This window comes from Uloborus diversus, chromosome 2 (assembly GCF_026930045.1).
Source record: "Uloborus diversus isolate 005 chromosome 2, Udiv.v.3.1, whole genome shotgun sequence".
NCBI classification, from domain to species: Eukaryota; Metazoa; Arthropoda; class Arachnida; order Araneae; family Uloboridae; genus Uloborus; species Uloborus diversus.
This window is the reverse complement of record NC_072732.1, coordinates 215,648,410-215,669,476: the sequence shown is the minus strand read 5'-3', so window position 1 is coordinate 215,669,476 and position 21,067 is coordinate 215,648,410. Positions and strand designations below refer to the sequence as shown.

The 21,067-nt window shown below is 36.9% G+C and overlaps 1 protein-coding gene across 1 annotated transcript in view; it reads right to left on the bottom strand.

The window, feature by feature from the left end:
- LOC129216798 (angiotensin-converting enzyme-like) overlaps positions 1–21,067 on the bottom strand; it is a 46,586-nt gene that overhangs the window by 16,605 nt on the left and 8,914 nt on the right. Inside the window, exons 3-9 of the mRNA XM_054851014.1 lie at positions 20,427–20,523; positions 16,959–17,102; positions 10,112–10,209; positions 7,494–7,663; positions 4,384–4,508; positions 3,434–3,532; positions 338–482 (exon numbers count right to left, since the gene is read on the bottom strand). Of these exons, the coding sequence (XP_054706989.1) occupies positions 338–482; positions 3,434–3,532; positions 4,384–4,508; positions 7,494–7,663; positions 10,112–10,209; positions 16,959–17,102; positions 20,427–20,523 (878 nt within the window). The remainder of the gene's footprint in view (positions 1–337; positions 483–3,433; positions 3,533–4,383; positions 4,509–7,493; positions 7,664–10,111; positions 10,210–16,958; positions 17,103–20,426; positions 20,524–21,067) is intronic.

The following is a 21,067-nucleotide window of genomic DNA, read 5'->3' as shown; positions in this document are numbered from 1 at the left end:
TTGTTTAAAAGTGGGGCTATATACAGTAGCGTCACTGCAGAGGGTGGTCTGTCCCTGGTGTTACCTATCTAAAAGGGTGACACCATTGAGAAGAGATAAAATGGAGGGAGTGAGGACTTTCATTCGCAAAGCCGCCCGCCCCCCCCCCCAAGTCACGTGATAGATTCTAAAGCAAAGCATTCGAAGAAATTGGGTTCCTATCTCTTGTTTCACGCAAAACGTGCCAACCATTCTTTGTTGTTGTGTCACGGGACTTGCGATCTTTGGGTCAGATTTTGCTAAGCTAATGGTTGTGCCTACTCCCTCCATTTACTAATTCCTGCTCTAAGATAAATACCTCATCTTCCACCAGTGCTTGTTCATCTCTTCTTGGGGAATTTCTCCGCTGAATACTTTCCATCTCCACAAGTCGTAAATGTAGGACGACGGCAGGTACACGACTTTCTCGAGTGCCAATCTCAGTAGGAAGAGGATGTCGGAATCTAACAGGAATGGAGACATAGGGTAAATAATACAGGGTGTCACAAACGGGGGGAGGGTGGATACAAGGAGAGTGATAGTGGTTAGATCCCGCCTAAACCTTTACAATCTATAATATTAAATCCTGTGCACGTTCGTCTGTGTGTGTCTGTAAAGGGCTGTTCACTTAACGGCCGTCCGTCCCGTCCATCCAGTTTTTTGACGTGACGGACTGCAGTAGCACTCACATCGGTCACGTACATCAATCACGTGGCTGAGTTCACCCACTAGAGAGAAGAGCTCGCTGCTTAGCGGAAACCAATGAAATGCTGTTCTACTTTTGACGGCCGTTAGATATCACAATTCTTTTGATCGAAATAGGTCTTGTCTAAAGATGGCTTGCTGTCATGGCACCCAGCGAAGAAAATCTGTTTCGGGCGGAAAAAATCGGGGCGGACGTGACGGCCGGCCGATAACTGAACAACCCTTAATCCTATATCCTCCGGACTGGAAATAATCTACCAGGTCAATACTGGTAAAGTTGAGTACAAGGGAAGCGGTTCCACTCTGTCTCATTCCCTCTAAACATTAACGAGTCGGACATCCAGTGCTGAGGATGTCCTGACACACAGAAAAGCATTAAAATCATCAATGGGGTCGTTTCCAAAATTTTAAAAGTATTTTTTTTTCTGAAAGAGCATGCTTAAAATATAGGATCTGACCATTTTTTAAATAATTTATTTAAGTTTAATATTTTTGAAAAAATACTTAAATCGATGCGCTGTCACTGTTTACACTTCTGTCGTGTAACATCACAAATGATGAAATGCCATTCAATGTTGCCATTCACAGAACAAAATATTTAATTTGCATCTTTACTCACGCGTATTGGCCACGACATGATTGATAGCAAGCGTAGAGCGCAATTTTAATTCGCTGCTTGACTATCATAACTTGGAAATGCGGAAGAAAGATGCGCCAAATTGCATCATTTGTGATGTCATAAAGACCACGCCTTGTTTGAAAAACCGGACATTTTAAAAAATTAATTAAAAAAAAAACTGTTGGGAAAATGAAAGTATTTTCTGGATCCATGTAATTTTTTTGCTCATTCTATCCATTTCAATGACTAAAAGTAGTACTTTTGACTAAAGGAAACCACCCCATTATCACCAGCCGTGAGCCACGAAGGTGGCGATTGAACCGAGCAGGAGGTCGAGCCCCCAAGTGTCGAAGAAATTCTGTCGTAAGGTTTATCGTATCTGAGCAGATAATGCATGGATGCCAGTAGGGTCATATGCAGTGGTACTATTGCATGTAAATCTAAAATAATATAAATATTTTTTAGTTTGTTTTTGTTTTATTATTAATTCTTTGTTTTTTTTTTTAAAAAACTTTGTTTAACTTTTTTTTTGTTTATTGAGCAATCACGAATTGTTTATTATCTTCACTCGACCAAAATTGATGTTGTTCTGACTTTTCAGTTTACCACACGACGGTTGTTTTTAATATTTATTTAGAGAGCGAAATTTTCATTGTCATAGTTACAAACTGTCTGCGGTTTGATTTTATACATATTTTTTTAAGGGATTAAATTGCAGATTTTACACTAAAAATGGTTTTTTTGGGGGGGGGGGGTGAAATTATGTTTTTTCCGGAGAAAACACCAATATAGATGATCTTAAACAGCAAAGCTACATCTAGCTACAAAATTCCCAAATTATTTATGCTAATGGGTCACAAAACTATCTTTATTACCGCATCCTAATCACCATTTCTTCTTTTATAGAAATGTTTCATGTTGCCTATTGTTAAAAATCACCAGTCATATTATGTCGAGAGCAAATTTCGTGGCCATTTGCATTCCATTTGTAGAAATAAGAAGCCTAACCAGTAGGGCCCTATCTCAATTCGTGATTGCGAAAAACAGAACTCGAATTCAAGGCTTCAAAAATCAAATGATTTTTCGATATTTTAATTTTATTATCATTTTTAATCAAGTTTTATTTGTTTATTTATAGTTTATTTTTTACTATTTTGTTTGCCGTAATTAATTTTATTTTTGAAAGCCAAGTGGTTGAAAGTGCACCCTCTGAAGATCGCTTTTGAGCAGAAACATGAGGTTAATAATTTTCTTGATGTATTTTGTAGTTTTAAAAGTATTTTGTAGCTTTTTCCTTTTTAGTTATTTTAAAGTCCAAAAGTAGGGGGGAGGGTGAAAGTGCACCCCAATGCCGGAACTCCTGAACATAAAATGAACATGAGATGACTATTTTCCGATATGCACTTTGTTGTTTTCGTTGCGTGTTTGGCACTTTGTCCTTTGTTTAAAATCAATTTAGTTTTATTTATTTACGGGACTCCACTCCTTGTTTGCTAAAAATCCCCAACCCCCGAAAATTGCTGCGCAACCTTGTTTGGGTCGTTAAGGTTTTTTCGTCTTTTTGGGGGATTAGATTAAAACACATGCTACGATTAAAACAAATTGAAAATCCCACTGTTCCCCCTCGCTTAAAAAGGCCGGACTTAGCCCCGTATGACTTTTACCTATTCCCAGCAGTTAAAAAACTTTCTCAGGGTCTCCGCTTTCATCCATCAGATGAAGTTAAAGCTGCATTGCAGGAAGCCTTACAGGAAGTTGCAAAAAATGGCTTCCAAGAGTGCTTCCAAAAGTTATACGAACATTGGCGGAAGTTCATAGTCGCTCAAGGTGACTATTTTGAAGGTGGATGTGCTTCGTGATGTGAACTATTCATGGTAAGTTTTATACAACTTGTCCTGGATCGTACTACCCTACATATGGTACGTTTACGTGTTTCCCTAACATTGTCTGATGCAAATTAAACGACAGTTAAAGGTTCTTCACGTAAACAGGAAAAATTAAATGCAATAAAAACCTAAACAAACCAGGATTTTGAGAGGTTCATAAATTTCAATGCAAGGTGATAGGGGAAAAAAAAAAGGATAATCTTACTGGAATTGTTTGGATAATTCTCGAGAAGTTTGATTTTTTTCAAGTGCGTGGGAGTACCCACTGATAGAGCCATCGTGTCCCCAACAGCTTCGTGGAAACCTGAAAGAATGGATCATTAAAAACATAAATCACACAAATGTTCAGAAAAGTGTTTATTGTGGACGTGGCAATGATCGATTGCAAATGCAGTTGGTTGACGGCACACAACATTGTTAGCTCCTTGTTGAAACACCACCGGAAGATACAAGTACTCCATTAAAATACTCAGTGTGCCCGATCTTTTGGACATATAGTTGGTTGGCGGCAAATACTCACCAGGGTTTGCTCTTTGTTAAAATGCCACCAGCAGATACGAGTACTCTATAAAGTACTCGATGTGCCCGACCCATTGCATAAACAGTTGGTTAACAGCAAATACTCACCAGGGTTAACCCTTTGTTAAAATGCCACTGGAAAATACGAGTACTCCATTAAGTACTCAATGTGCCCGATCTAGTGCATAAATTTGGTTGATGAAAAATTCTCGCCATTATTAGCTCCTTGTTGAAACGCCACCGGCAGATACAAGTACTCCATTAAAATAATCAATGTGCCCGATCTTTTGCACATAGAGTTGTTTGGCGGGAAATACTCACCAGGGTTTGCTGCTTGTTCAAATGCCGCCAGTAGATGCGAATACTCTATTAAAGTACTCAATGAAGCAGACCTTTTCCACATGCAGTTAATTGATGGGAAATACTCACCAGGATTTGCTCCTTGTTAAAATGCCACCGGCAATTGATCATAAACCACTAGAAGTGAAAGATCTATTGCATCAACTGTTGGTTAATGGAAAATACTCATTAGGGTTAGCTACTTGGTGAAACGAGACCAGCAAATGTGAGTACTCTATAAAGTACTCGATATGCCCGATCTGTTTCATAAACAGTTGGTCCACGACTGATACTCACCAGGGTTAGCTCCTTCTTGAAAAATCACTGGCAAATGCGCGGACTCTTGATAGTATTCAATGTGCCCCATCTCGTGATGAACGGTGACAAATTCCTTCATGTTTATCTGAGTACACATCTTTATCCTGAAAGAGAGACAGGACATTTGAGGCAGTGAGAAGCAAAGGGATGCAAGTGCAACAATTAAAATTTTGTAGTTAACGATAATGAATAGTAGGAGAACCTCTCCTCTGTTTTGGGGCAAGAGGTGGTACTAGTAGCCCTGGTAGGCAGGGCCTGATTAAACTTTTGAATTAGGAAAAGCTTGGTCTAATTTTGAGGCCCCCCGCATTTTGTTTGAGGAAAATTTTCTAAACATTCTATGCACATTGATACAACACTGACTAATGCTAAGTGGCCCAGCAAAATTCAGATTTACGTTAATTCCACCTTATCGACTATGAGAACTTTTGTTTATTATACACATATGTTGCACTTGAATTCTCAGCGAATATGGGAAGACCATGTTGAACTATATTTGACACTTTGCAAGGAAATAAAATGTCATAAAAGTGCATTGTAACTGTTAAATCAAATCCCATATTTGAAAATCCAGCTCGTGGAATCATATTATATAATTACTAGCATTCCCGTACCCAGCATTGTTCGGGTAATGGAATTAGCAGGGGTTAACAGTGCTTGGTTCACCTAGTTTCGAAAATCCCCTATAATAATTACTTATTATCTACTTATAATTTTTTCTAATTTTGGGAGGATCCCGATGCCCCTGGGCTCTTTATATATATGCCCTTCTCCTTAACCGATCTTTAACTGTTATTAACGATCCTTTTAAAGTATTGATTATCTTTGCAAACACAGGCCATCCACATTTTATTGTTATACCTATGTTTAAGCAAGAACTTCTTTGCATAAAACATTTTTAGTTTTTTTTTTTCTGGTGCTAAAATTATTAAGCTGCTTGATGCTACATAAAATTGGTCTTGTGAAAAAAAGTCTTCTCTTAAATAGATCCCAGCTACTTTTAATGTCTGTCCTTGTGACTTATTAACGGTTATTGCAAAGCAAACTTTTACAGGAAACTACTCTTCTAAATTCAAAAGAATAGTCCGCCTGTGATGATGTTCTTAAAAACTTCGTTTCTAGTTTTGAAAAAGTGAGAGCAAAAGACAGAAACATTATGATTTGACTTGAGAAAAGCCTCGAAGAATCACGTGAGAAACAAAAACAATATCAAGTTTAAAATTCGCTATCGACCAAAAGTTGAGATGAAGTACTGAATAATGATTTGAATGGAGGAAAGCCTCCGAAAATAAGGGATTTGAATTTCAATGACAGGTTTTAATTTCACTGAAATTAAAGGGTTTTAATTAATTTCTCCTGAACTAATTGATATTTCGAAAAATCCTTTCTTAGTGGATACTTTCGTAATCATGTGGACATGCCTACCAAATTTAAAGTCTGAGGCTTCAGTGGTATTGGCTGTGCGTTGATATATATATATATATATATCTTAATATATAAAAATCAATGTCCTGAGATAACATATATATATACATATATACATATATATATATATATATATCAACGCACAGCCGAAACCGCTGATACCTCAGACTTGAAATTTGGCAGGCATGTCCGCATGATTACAAAAGTAACCATTAAGAAAGGATTTTTCGAAATCTCAATTAGTTCGGGAGGAATTAATTAAAACCCGTTAATTTCTGCGAAATTAAAACCTGTCATTGAAATTTAAATCCCCATTTGAGAGGCTTTCCTCCATTCAAATCAATATTCAGTACTTCATCTCAACTTTTGGTCGATAGCGAATTTTAAATTTGATATTGTTTTTATTTCTCACGTGATTCTTCGAGGCTTTTCTCAAGTCAAATAATGATGTTTCTGTCTTTTGCTTTCATTTTTTCAAAACTAGAAACGAAGTTTTTAAGAACATCATCATAGGCGGACTATCCTTTTGAATTTAGAAGAGTGCAGTTTCCTGTAAAAGTTTGCTTTGCAATAACCGTTAATAAGTTACAAGGACAGACATTAAAAGTAGCAGGGATCAATTTAAAGAACACTTTTTTTTTTCACATGGCCAATTTTATGTAGCTTGCTCCAAAGTCTGTTCATCAAGCAGCTTAATAATTTTAGCACCAGAAAAAAAACAACCTAAAAATGTGCTTTACAAAGAAGTTCTTGCTTAAACTTAGGTATAACAATAAAATGTGAATGGCCTGTGTTTGCAAAGATAATCAATACTTTAAAAGGATCGTTAATAACAGTTAAAGATCCGTTAAGTACAAGGGCATATACATAAGGAGTCCAGGGGCCCCGGGATCCTCCCAAAATTAGAAAAAATATAGGTAATAAGTAATTATTACAGGGGATTTTCGAAACTAGGTGCCCCAAACACTGTTAACCCTTGCTAATTCCATTACCCGAGCAATGCCGCGTACGGGAATGCTAGTATATATATATATATATATGTTATCTCAGGACATTGATTTTTATATATTAAGATTTAATTCTTTCCTTTAAAAAAATGCAATTAAAAGTAGAAGCTGGAATTGCTAAGCAATTTTAGTGATATTTGGTCCCCTAAAAATTCAGAAGGGAAGCTCAAGCATCCCGAACCTTTTGAGTAATCAGGCCCTGCTAGTAGGTCCCCGTAGATCATACACAGTATGATTTAGAAACTTTTTGCAATGAAAGCCTACTATGGATCTGAAATTAAACGCGTTTTACTGGGAACTTGAAAAAGCCCACTAACATCCCTTTGCTTCTCTCTCATTTGTTTAGTTCACTTGTATCACCAGCGACCTCCCCAACTTCCAAACTCAATATTCAACTTACCACTGAGCGGTGAAAACGCCGGTTATGAACTTATGCATTGAAAATGCAACCATCATCTTATGGCTTTTGCACAATTCGTAAGTTTTTCTATTAACTATAGAGGAGTCGCGGCTCGCTCAAACTTGGACACGTTGGACCGGTCTTAATGATTTTAACACTATTAGCATTATATTTTAGTTTAGTGGACAAGCAACACCTATATTCCTACAAACCTCATAACGTAATCACAGTTCCCTGGTTAGATCAAGTGAACACACCTGTAGTCTTTTCCGTCGTACAAGTTCCAAGCCGAGGGGTGGCACACCATTTCTTTGTCCTTTGGCTTCTCGATGACGCTCTTCTGCCAGAAATCTTCCGTCATTGGCTTCATTCCAATTGAAGTGAAGAATTCTTCTGCAATTTTAAACATGTCGATTGGTTTCATTTTCTAAATAAGACAAAGAATTCGAGTTAGTGCAATGAAGGCAATGGACCTGAGAAATAATTCAAAAATATGTATTGGAAAACGTGAGTTTTAGATTACAATAAAACGGGCACGCCACAGAAAAGCAGACATTGCGTGTGAGTTCTATTGTCAAAGTGAATATGCAGAAATATCAATAGCTTTAAAGATTCAAAAAGTGAAACCAACATTTCATTTTCTCAACATTTGGCTCATTTGCATATTTGGAACGTTAATATTTGTTCTTAGTGAGATAGTGGAACTTAGTCAGATAGTGGGACTCAAAACCAAATAAGTAAGTAATGTGTGGTTGCAAACTGAAGTCGAAGTTTACCCCCTTGCAATCAGTTAAGTATAATGTTCGTATCATACGCGAGATAGTTAAACTGACCCTTCGACTCCCACGCTTGTAATCAGAGAAAAATACACGATTCGTGTAAAAGCTAAACTTATCTATAGTGCAGCTCTGGTTAGTTGAGCTGCGTCCTTGACTATGTTTACCCGTTTTAGGGGAGTTTAGTGAAAAATAAACGTGTTATTGGCTCAGACTTTAGTTGGAATATTTTTGAAAAACTACTAAGAAAGTTTCTCAACTCAACTTAGCACCAATTACCCTTCCCTATTTACTGAAACAGAGGTAAACATTGTCAGAGTCGGAGCTCATTTTCTCAGAGCCTCACAATATCTGTTGCGTTGTTGCGTCATATACGAGCCTTGATTATTTAGTGAACTATAGAAATCGCCTGCGAGACTACGCAGAACAACTCAATTCAGAATAAGAATACAGCGTTGTTTACTTTTAGTTCCTTGTTCGACGACTTGCTTGGAGATTAGTAGTTTGATTTTGGTAGAGCTCCCGTACCAGAGCATTGCTGTCTTAGAAAAGGGTATTGATCCCTTAATTTTAAACAGCGCTATTAGTTAGCTCACACTGATTATTGGAATCATCTTGTATAAATTGTGTAAATACTGTATGAAGAATTTTTCTAAATGCAAACTAGTCTTCATTGAAATCAAAATACAGTCCGCGTAGAATATCGCCGAATCAGTATCGGAACAAGGGACGAAAGTCCCAAATCCCTGAAGTATAAAAGATTCATAACCACATCAAGAGATATATCGAAATTTAGAATTGAAAATCAATCGAAGCAGAACCTGACTTTGGCAAGATCTGAAAGATAAGGAGCGTGGTGTGTTCTGTTCACTTTAATCCAAATGTCGCCTAATTTTTTGACACCAAAAAAATTCTTACTGATGTTTAACGACTTTACCTTCAGATAGAATAAGAGCTCCGATTCTATATGAGTCGACTAAAACAAACTGTGCTGTTCTAATTCAAATCCTACACTTATTCCTGATTTATGTTGCGTACTCTTTTTTTCTTTTCCTTTTATATCTATTCAACCTTTACTTATACTTACAAACAACCTGAACTAAGCAAGTGAGTTTTTTACCCTAATGCTTCAGGTACCGACTGGCTACCTGAATTGGTCGCCAAACTCTTCAATAACGCGAGTGAAGCCACGGATTAAAGCTAGTTTTGTTAAATTTTGGTGTGTAGTTGCGGATATATATGTTTGACCAAACTGTAGTGAAATGTGATCCATCATTATTACTCGACGTTAAATCCCGGTTATCACAAATTTGCCATTTCAACTGCGCTTGCGCACGGACTTTGATTTTTGGGCTTTCTGTTTTAAGATTTCGTGTTGCTTGTTTATATTTAGGTTGTGCTAGAGTCCCAACAAATTAATGAATGCGATTAGAGTATTTTCACAGCGATTTCGGGATACATTATATGAAACTACGGATATTAATAACTGATAGTCTTTATAAAGAAAAGAGAAAAATTACACTTAAATATTGATTGGTTTGGAAATATTTATTTAACCTAAACTTAAAACACGTAATGTACTTCAAAAATGATCGGAATATTACAAATATTCGTCTTTTGCGGATATTTTACGTTAGGCGTAAACAGCTTAGTATTATACATTTGTATTTAGGTTGAGGGTTTCGCTTTGTATTGGAAGTGATGCTGCAGATCGAGTACGCTCTTCTGAGGTTAAAAATTTGGCCCTGAAAAGGGCCTTTGTTTGATAGAAAAATCAGGCTCCGAATCCATTAATAATTAAGACGCCAAACACAATCTTTACAGAGGCGTAAAAACTAAATCAAAGACAGCTTTGTAATTTCTAATTTTTATCTGTTCTTATCTCATATTAACAAATTTAAATGTTTTTCATTAGTTTGAGCAAAAGTTTCGAAATCAGCAAAGTCCGCGCGCAAGCGCAGTTGAAATGGCAAATTTGTGATAACCGGGATTTAACGTCGAGTTCATTATTAGCCAATAACATCATCTTTTGGTGTGCTGGTACCCACCAAAAATGAGTGCGTGACTCACAATTTAATTCACGCAAGTGTATCACTCACCCTTCTCTGCAGCTCTGCAGTAATATCCGGAGATGGTGAATCGGGGAAAGGGTTCAGAATGTCAAATATCTGAGCCCAATTTTGAGAAAACATGTGACCTAGAGAACAAAAATGAAAAAAATTACTATATACAAACTGCGCCACATTTTTTATTTTCATAATTTTCTATCATTGGAATTGACAAATGAAAGTTTTCTCTCAATTTTATACTCGACTCAACATATACATTTGGTGGATTGAAGTTTGGTCTGTCAACAGGCCATCATTCTCTCATAGCAGACTAAAACACAGCATTGCTAACGTTTTCTTTTCTGGATACTTTTAGATAATTTCTTTTTCAGTATTTTTGGGACATAAATTATTATAATTTTGATCGCTGTCGTTACTCATTAGGATTATCAGTTTGCCGTTTATATTTTTGACAATTATTGAAGCTTGTCTTTCTTAATGGGTTCATACAACGGTTTATTTTTCATGATTGAAGAACACTTTCTTACACATGTTTCGAGGACGCAAAAAACTCTTTTATAGTCACGTAATAATATGAACTTCTGAAAGACTATGATTTGAGTAAAGCAACGAGAAAAATACAGATGTAAGCTACATCTTTAACAAAATGGTTGTCTGGACAGCTTATAGAAGGTGTAGGGGGAAATGAACCAATAAGGATCAATGAACAAGCTGGCTCTTCAAGCTGGTTCAACTTATGCTCCACCTACATGATTTTAATCAAAAATTCCACATCGTTATGAATTATGCCATTCCTTAGAATTTTGAAACGCTTGAACGCAGTTTTGTTAGCGGGATTTTGTTATATACAACATTTTTTCCTACATTAACTTTTAACACCGCAATAAGAATTAATTTCGTATTCAGCTGCTAGTCGTTTAGGTTTGTAAGACTGAAATTAGTGGTTAAGAATTCTCCCTCATGCTCCCTTTCTCCCTCCCTTTGCGATTTCTCATTATGTTCTGTAACTTAATTAGTGGTCAAGATTTCTCCTTCATGCTTCCTTTCCCCCCTGCTCTTGCGATTGCTCATTATGCCTTGAAACTTAAGATTTGTGGTTAAGACTATTTCTCATTGCGTCAGGTGACTTAGATTAGTGCTTAAGATTTCTCCCCCATAATCCTTTTAACTACTCCCGTTCCAATTTCTTATTATATCCTGTGACCTAGATTAGTGGTTAAAATTTCTTTTTCATGCTTTCTTTACCTACTTCCATTGCGATTTATCATTATGCCCTGTGACTTAGATTCAGGGGCGCCGACTTGGAAAAATTATTGGGGGGGCCGGATGTCACCGGGGTCTAGGGAGTATCTTAAAGCACGGAGCCCCCCCCCCCACCCGAAAAAAATTCAGATTTTTGTGCCTTGAAAATGCCAACTTACATATTTTCGGTGTGTATAATTTATACAAACAAACATATGTGACAGGGCGTTTTCAAAGTAAAACAATCTAAAAAATTGGTACACAAATTTTCTGCTTCAATTAGATCATGTCACTTGCCTTAAGTGAGGGATAATTTTACAGTTCCATTTTGTAGGGAGACGTGCAGTACCATAGCTAGGCTACGCCACTATACAAGGTAGTGCACTTGAATTGCATGGAAAGGCACTCCCAGTGGCACCGATTCAAAACAACTATTGGGGGGAGGGTACCATAACGGGAGCCTTGCCAGGGTAAATTTTCTAAATTTGAGATAAAAAATAGTGAGTTTTATAGTTTTTTTAGCATTTTAGAGTCATATGATCAACATTAGAACCCCAAAAACTCGACTCTCGGTAAATCGACACTCTGAGAAATTCGACAAGCCGACACATTTCTTGGCTTTGGAAAAAAAAAAGAAAAAATGGTATTTTTGTGAAAAGCTAATTTAATTTACACTAATAATTATACTTTTAGTCTATTAACAGTGAATATATAGCTCTGAAAAGATTGAAATGATATTTAATCAAATCTAAACTATCATTAAAAGAATAAAGCAAAAAAGATTGATGTCGCACTTTGATTACTAAAAGTGAAATAACTAATTTAAGCTTGCTTTGAATAAGGCCCAGAGTTCATTAAATAAAAATAATGTCTTAAAATTAATGCTTTAATAGTGTTAAAAAAGTTAATAAACAGATTACTTCATAAACTCTAATAATTAAAGAAAACTATCACGCCTTCCATTAAATGTATACAAATCAAACCCTGTTATATTCTTCCAGATCAGCAACACTTAGATGAGAGCTCCGCCAGCGAGACTTCATCCGAAGGTTTGCGCACTGGGACAAATTCTATGAGTGCTCTCAGCACCGTAACACTATCCTTATTCACACCACTCGTTTTCAATTAACCTTCTTACTACAGCAATAGTTATTTGTTTTAATTCATTACTAAATGTATTTTACAATGTAACTATCTTCAAACAAGGAAAGTAAAAAATACCAACATAATTTTGTGATTTTAGAAACCATAATATGACAAATTATGTTCTTAAATTATTGAGGGGGCTCTGCCCCCCAAAACAAACTATTGAGGGGGCTCGAGCCCCCTCAAGCCCCATGGAGTCGGCGCCACTGCTTAGATTTGTGGTGAAGATTTCTCCTTCATGCTCCTTTTACCTTCTCCTATTCTAGTTTCTTATTATGTCCTGTGACCTAAATTAGTGGTTAAGATTTTTCCTTCATGCTCCCGTTACCACATTTCATTGCAATTTAACATTTTGCCCTGTGACTTAGATCAGTGGTGAAGATTTCTGCCACATTATCCTTTTATCTCCTCCCATTCCAATTTCTTATGTCCTGTGACCTAGATTAGTGGTTAAAATTTCTTCTTCATGCTCTTTACCTACTTCCATTGCGATTTATCACTATGTCCTGTGACTTAGATTTGTGGTGAAGATTTCTCCTTCATGTTCCTTTTACCTTCTCCTATTATAATTTCTTATTATGTCCTGGGACCAAAATTAGTGGTTAAGACTTCTCCTTCATGCTCCCTTTACCTCCTTCCATTGCGATTTATCATTTTGCCCAGTGACAGATCAATGGTGATGATTTCTCCTTCATACTCCTTTTACCTTCTCCTATTCAAATTTAGTTAGATCCTAGATTTTGTCTGTCCATTATTTATCCGTCTCAATGTTTTTTGTCTTGCACCCACGTCCAAAATTGGTCTTAAACCTTTTCTATTATCTCTAAATTTTCTCGTGATTCACACGTGTGACGTGAACTCAGTTTGCGCTACTTAATCACTTCCAACAATTTCGATTTTGAGCTCAAAATTTAAATTTAAGTTTAAAACGGAAGGGTGAAAGCCTATTAAGTTTAATTTTACGTCTAACTTTTTGCAGTCATTTAATTAATTATAAAAACTAACGGGATAAAATGATTCTTCGTTACTCCAAAGTCTACAGCGCCTTCTATCGGTATTTTTTTAACTTTAAATTTAAAATTTATTTTCAAGAAAATATTGACATAAAGAATAATTTTAGTGAAACAGCGAAAGAATTGACCAAATTTTTCTGTTTCTTATAATAATTTGAAATTTAGAACCCTAAACTGTAATGGCGCCTAGCTCCTTTGGAAGACGTTTGGGGTCTTAAGGTTTTATTTAATATTGTTTGCCTTGATGTGTACTATCGCCAGGGTGTCCCACCTAGGCAGGGGGGGGGGGTTGTGGCGTAGACGGCGCCATTGAAATTTTTAGGGTGTGTCTGTTTTGAGGGGTAATTTTCTCATTTTTAAGGGGGCTCTTGCTTTTGGTGGGTCTTCGTGATATTAGGGGAGGGTGCGCCCTTGATCTTGGGGAGGGGGTCACCCCTACTATCGCCCCCATGAAACCAAGAGTGTTAATTTACTTTGTATATGTTATAATAGTTACAGACATATAAACATACTTGCATACATTTTAAGTATATTATTTCATTTTATAGATAAAAATACGTTAAATAAAAACTTGCAGAACAAATAAAGTTCAGTTAGGAATGAAAGAGGTAACAGTGTCGAAATTACTTGCCTAGTATGTGCGCTGGTATAGGTCCATCCGGCCTGATGTATTTCGAGCCATACTGTTGAATAAGCTTCCTTCGCGTGAAGGCGTGAATCTGCAGGAAGAGAGGCTTCACTTGCTTCCACAGTTTTTCGAGTTCCTCTTCCATGCCTTGTACGGCTTCCTGTGACTTCATCTGATCGCCATAGTCTTTAAACTCTGAGCCGTAAAACAAAAAAATTTCAGTAATCTTTTAGGCTTTGTAGATGAACACGTGTAAGGGAGATTTCAGAAAATCATTTTTGAAATGGAGTTGAGTTCGAATATTCACATAGAGAAAATGATGAGAAAGCTTGACCACGGGGGGAGGTTGCGGGTGAACCGGAAACGAAAACGAACCGCTTTGTTTTGTAGCAGGTAGAATCAAAGAGAACACTCATTCAGTCAAGTCTCACAGATCCGACCTATTACAAAATGAAGTGGTCCGTTTCCGCTGCGAGTACAGTTGTCATTTCTCCGTGATCAAGCTTTTTACTGTCTGTCTTCGTTTTCGGTTGAATTGATAAGCAGACAGCAAGATAAAACTATCTGAATATAGGAGAAGAATAAAATTTTGATGAACTTATTTCGTTCATTTCAATGTGGTGGTGCTATATTCAGAGGCTATAACGCACACTTGCAAAAGCTGGCATTCCTGCAAACTAATAGATGCGTCCGTTTCTACCTGTAAACCGAATGTTCGCCTTCCCATCGTATCGTTGATCAGTCATCGATCGAATCGCGAAGGGTCGTTAGCAAGTTTGCAACATTTGCTAGCAATCGCTCAGTGTGATTCAGGATAAAATCAGAGCATTTGCGAACAATCCCTCACTGTTCGTCACCTATCCAAGAGTTATCGAAATTCGGCTCATTAAGATCGCTGATTCATTAGAAGCCCGAAGAAAAACTGCATACTTTAAGCAGAATACAAAGCTGTATAAGGATCTTTAAGAACATTATTAAGTCAGCCACGCAAACACATTACGACACCTGTAGCGAAAATGAAAACATTGGAGGAAAGGTACATAGTGACATCAAGCCAATCACGTTGCGTTTTTGCATCACGTGATATTTCGTTCATTTTTTTCTCTGCTTTTAAAATTAAATATTAATTCAGAGAAAGCTTTTTTTTTACACGCAAAACCACGTTTTCATTCAGAGTGAATCGGAATTTATCCAAATTATATTAAATATTGCGTTTTCCTGACATGTGCAAATAGCTCATTAGCATACCTCAATAATAGCAATTTAACTCCTGATTGCGATATCTATTGGTAGATTTCGGAACTACATTTTTCCTCTTGCAAAATAAATTCTCATGGCCTCACGACTGTTTAGCTAAACCATCTGATCATTTAGTTTTTGAATTAGAGCATTTCGAAATCGAGTCTTTAGTTCATCACCGTGTACTTTCTTACTACTATTATATATGCGAAAGTTTGTCTGTATGGATGTATGGATGTTTGTTACTGTTTCACGCAAAAAGTACTGAACGGATTTTGATAAAACTTTACAATAATATAGCTTATGCATCAGAATAACACATAGAGTAGTTTTCGTTCCGTTATGGGGGGCAAACCCCCTTAGGGGGCAATTAAATACAATTTTCGTATAAATTCTCTAATATAGGGATGAAAAAATACTTGCATATTTACGTTATATGTCCATCGAAAGCTCTGATTTTTCTGCTGAAGATGGCACCTATTCCAAATTTCTAAGTAGAATAAAAAACGAGTTATGAGCTTTTTAGTTCCATGTTCGAAGGCTTTCCTCAACTCAATACAGTATTTAGTGTATCATCTCAACTCCCTGTCGATAGCGGCAATTGTTGTAGTGTTGACTATCTTTGCTTTCGTGACTGTTCAAGGCTTTTCTCATTTAAATCTTGAAGTAAGATTTTTGCACAAGATTGGTAAATAATACATGATTTCGCTGATCATTTTCTATTCAAACAGAACTTTAATGTAATTAATATTTTTTATTATTATTTATGCTGATTGAACACTTATTCATTATCCAATCAACCAGCAGATCGCCAAAATTTTTGCAGAAAGATTTCCATAGCTGGTGCAGTTGGCAGTTTTTTTCAACGTCTGCCCAAAACGATTCCAGCAAGTTCGGTAAAATCGCACCAAGAGCCCACAATGATTGAAATTTCCCAAAATAACTAAAGCAAGTTCTAGGGGATTACGAGCGCAGCTATATATTTTTTTTAAAAACTTCGTACTTCAATAGCCATAAAGAGAAGGTTTTATACTCCATGTTAAAAAAGAAAGTATCAAGAGATTAATCTTTTTAAACATGAGAATATTAATTTCATGTTTTGGAAATTTGTATATGCTTAAATATAGTGCTTTCGTTTCTAAATCAATACTATTTTGTTATTTGTACTTATTGCTATTTTAGTTTTATGGGTAAGGAAGAAACTCGATTTTTAATCACGTCAAAAAGATGTGTTTTAAATTTTTTCACTTAAAACAGAAAGCAAAAGCAAGTAACGGTTTTTTCTCATAATTATTACTGACCCAGGCAACGCCGGGTATTTTTGCTAGTAAACATATAACATACTCAGTAAATTACCTCCCAATAACCAGGGCTAAAGCAGAAATACATGAAATACACCGCCAGCTCAGTCATTTCCAGCCGAGAACTGCTATATTAGCTACCAGTTTGTTTGGCACTCTTGGCTTCCTTAATAGGTTTCCATCTCCATCTCAGTCACTTTCCTATGCCGGGCTAATAAGAACAAAACTACAGTCCTCTGACTGAGCTGGCGGTGTATTTCATGTATATAACATACTGTTAGAGATTTAGACAGTTTAAGATCTCTTACTGTTCTGCTTGGCCATTTCATTGCTGAGCTGAGCGTAGCTAAGAAACATTTCTCTCATCGGTCTAGCAGAGGCGTCTCTCCATGCTTTCCAAAGGTGAAGAAGTTCGTCCCAGTCGTGAGAGGTGAAAAGTAACGGAGCCAGATCTGAAATTTCACACGACAGTTATTTTTTGCCAGTGTGTTGTTGCACTTTGGAATCAAATCAAACACATTTAAGATAAAGGAGTAGTCCGAAAATAGGCGTACCCCTCTTTTATTTTAAAAACCATGTTAGTTAATACATGAAATACACCGCCAACTCAGTCATTTCCAGCCGAGGACTGCAGTTTCGTGCTTATTAGCACTCATCAGCCCGGCATAGGAAAGTGACTGAGCTGGAGATGGAAAACCTCTTAAGGAAGCCAAAAGTGCCAAACAAACTGGTAGCTAACACAGAATTAGCATTGACTAGACGAGTGACCGAAGCAATGGTTCGGTTCAACTCGAAGATTGAAGGCAAAGCATGGTATCTTCAGTAAATTACCACCCATTAATCAGGGCTAAAGCAGAAATACATGAAATACACCGCCAACTCCACCACCAGTGCTAATAAGCACGAAACTGCAGTACTAGACTGTAAATGACTGAGTTGGAGGTGTATTTCATGTATTTCTGCCTTAGCCCTGGCTAATAAGCGGTAATTTACTGAAGATACATGTTAGTTAATGTTTGTAGTTACCTACAGGTCTTAAGAGTCAATAGCATCGGTAGAATACCATCCATGTCATAACACAGGTGAGGTTTGCGCCATGTTATCGCAGATGTTTTGCGCTGAGTTTTGGGGATTCGGAGTTGTTTTGTTGTCGCCAAACATCAACGAGAACTTGAAGCACACTTCACCTGTGTTACGACATGGCTGATGCTCTAACGGTGTTAATGCCTCTTAAAAATTCACACATGTAAATAGTGCACCATGTTCTCAACTAAGTTTTGCAGCAAAACATTTCCGAATACACGAAACTCCGCAAAACATTAGCGAGAACATGGCGCACATTTCTACTGTGTAACGACATGGATGGTGTTCTACCGATTTTAATGAATTTTAAGATTTCAAGGCACCTGGGTGTAACAATACCTCAAGCATAGGTGACGCGATGTTGAAAATAAAAAAGGAGCACGCCTTCTTTTGGACCACTCTTTACAATTTTGATCGTTTTAGTTGTTTTTTTTTTTTTTTTTTTTCAACATGTTAAGCGTGAAAAATAATGTGAAATATCTTTGAGCAGAAGCAATACAGATTTGTTTGTTTCAATGGGGCTGCGTATTGGTTTCGCACCATTAGCAGACCAAGTACATTTCCCAACAGCTGGCCTCCGTTCTTTCAAGTGGCGCTTGTAACGACGGAAAATCATCACCACGAGAACTTTGACGCCCAGTTTTCCCAGCAGATGGAGTTACTTGGGTTCTCTTTGACGCGAAACTTCTCCAGAAATATTGTTTTGCCTGGAGTGTAAAAAACCAAACGAATAGTCAATTGCGTAGTAAGTTACCGCCCTAAAGCCAGAGCTAAGTTAGAAATACTTAAAATACACCGCCAGCTCAGTTATTCCATCCGAGGACTGCAGTTTTGTGCTTTTTAGCACTCATCAGCCCGGAATAGGAATCACATGAGCCTGAGGCGAAAAATCTCTTAAGGGAGCCAAGAGAGCCAAACAAACTGGTAGCTAATGCAGAGTTAGCAAACCAGATGAGCGACCGAAGCAATGGTGCGGTTCAACTCAAAGATTGATGAATAAATACCTTAAGATGATACCTGATGATGATGATTTAATACCTTAGCTTTGCCATCAATCTTTGAGTTGAACCGCACCATTGCTGCGGTCGCTCATCTGGTTTGCTAATTCTGCATTAGCTACGTTTGTTTGGCTCTCTTGGCTCCCTTAAGAGATTTTTCGCCTCCAGCTCATGTGATTCCTATTCCGGGCTGATGAGTGCTAAAAAGCACAAAACTGCAGTCCTCGGATGGAATAACTGAGTTGGCGGTGTATTTTAAGAATTGTCAATTGATTTTTCCACCTTACGTAGAATCACACGATACATCACACTATCAATGTGAATTATTGAAAATGAACTGACTGTAACCAGGTTTGAGCTTGGTCATCTGGGCGTAAGAAGCTAAAGCAATAACATCTTTATTTCATAACTTTAGGAGATAATCGGGCTTCTGATTCCCGTGTTTCCAGTGTATACAATGAATATTCAGTTTTGAAAATTTTGAGTTTCCAGGCACTGATCAGCAGTCAAAGCATCTGATGTATGATATGAAAATGTTTTTTTTTAATTGTGAAACTCATTTCTTTTGTTGCTTCGAAGACGTGAATGTCATGTTTTGCAGAATTGGGATGCCCTAAAATTTAATTTACCATAACTGTTTCGACAAAAAAGTCAGGAAAACTTTGAATTCTTGCTTACATACGTTCTTTGATTAGATCTTATCAAAAGGCACGTTGAGAACTGCAGGTGCTACATTTAAAACATCGGCACTACTATATGCTGCGTAACTGAAGTTAAAAGGATAGTCGATTTTTGCTTACAATACGTTCTCTGATTAGAGTTTATAAAATTATTAAAGGCATATTGTCAACAGCAGGCACTACATATAACGCATCGGCACTAAAATGCTATTATGTTAATTAGGTTTAAAAATTCGTGTAATTTTCAGGAAACAACTACATTTGTGTCAGAATGAAATGTTAAGTGGGCTAATGTACAAACGACAAATAAAAATGTAGCCCCCCGGAAAATTTTCAAATTTGTAATCTTAAAAATGTATTTTAGCTTCAAAACTTCCAAAAACTTGCAATTCCACTTTGCGTGTCACCCCCCCCCAGATGGGTGACACCCGGAGGGGGGGGGGAGAGCGCCCTCCCACACCTGTAGTGAAGCCACTGTATACAGAAATAGTATTTAGAAATAGCTAAGGTTCACACTAAAAGGGTTTGAATTTTTGACTTCGCGATATTAACAGAAAAAAAAAACCCGTATTTCTGGATTTTTATTTTAAAAATTATTTTTAAAGAAAACTTCAAAAATAAGGAGGCAAAACAAACACTGCTTGACAAAATGTGACCATACACACTCGCCTAAAAAAAGTGTGATTCTGCATAAAGAGCATACTTTGAAAAATAATTCAGTTTTGCAGTAATGTCTGAGATAAATTTCGTTTTGTAGATTTCTTCTAGTTACTTAAAATGCTGATGTTGTACTGATAGTTGTTAAACAAACCAAAATATTAAGAACACGTTATAGATATAACTTTAATCAGAACAGTACTCAATGAAAGCAATGCACAGTAATCTGAATCAAGAAAATGAATATTTAAGCAATTTGGAACAACCAAAGTATAAGCACTACTAAGTATTATTACTTGAAAGTTCTCGATTTTCTTTTGAGGAGTAGTGGAAATATAATTTTGTGCTACTAAATTACCTGTTTCAAGTCCCAAGTTACATTTCTTCTTGGATCTATAGGCACAGATTTTGGTTTTGCTGTATCTGAGTTCCATATTCGATTTGATTTTATTTAACTAGAGGAAGAAAAAGAAAACATTTACTGACAGACAAAAAGGTTACTTTTTATTTAAGTTTTAATCCGTCAACCATTCGTAACTAATGAAATGTTGTTATAATTAAAAAAAAAAAACTCGTCACTCAATGTTTCCTAAAATCCGCAGATAAAGTATGGAGAGTTGCGAAATCACGCCAAGAACCTCTAGTACCAAAAGTATAAGAATGAAGGTTTTCACTGCCGGTGTTAATATTGTTGTCAGATTCCGGCTGTTGGTTAATACTGTTGTAAGAATCCGGCTGTTGTGCCGTGGTCTGAGTGTTGTTACCCCAACCGTTTCGACCGCATCTACGGCGGTCATCTTCAGTGTTAACGTGGTCGAAGCTTAAACGCAAGAGACTTCCTAGCAACTGATACAGATTTCGAAGCGTTGTCCATATTTATGTGAAAAGAGCTAGCTCTCCCTTCGTTTTGGTCCAGGACTGTCTGATGAACGCTCGTCCTTGTTTTTGATTGGCTGAATGAAGAGAGCTGTACTTGCCCCAAAACGAACGAAGAGCAAG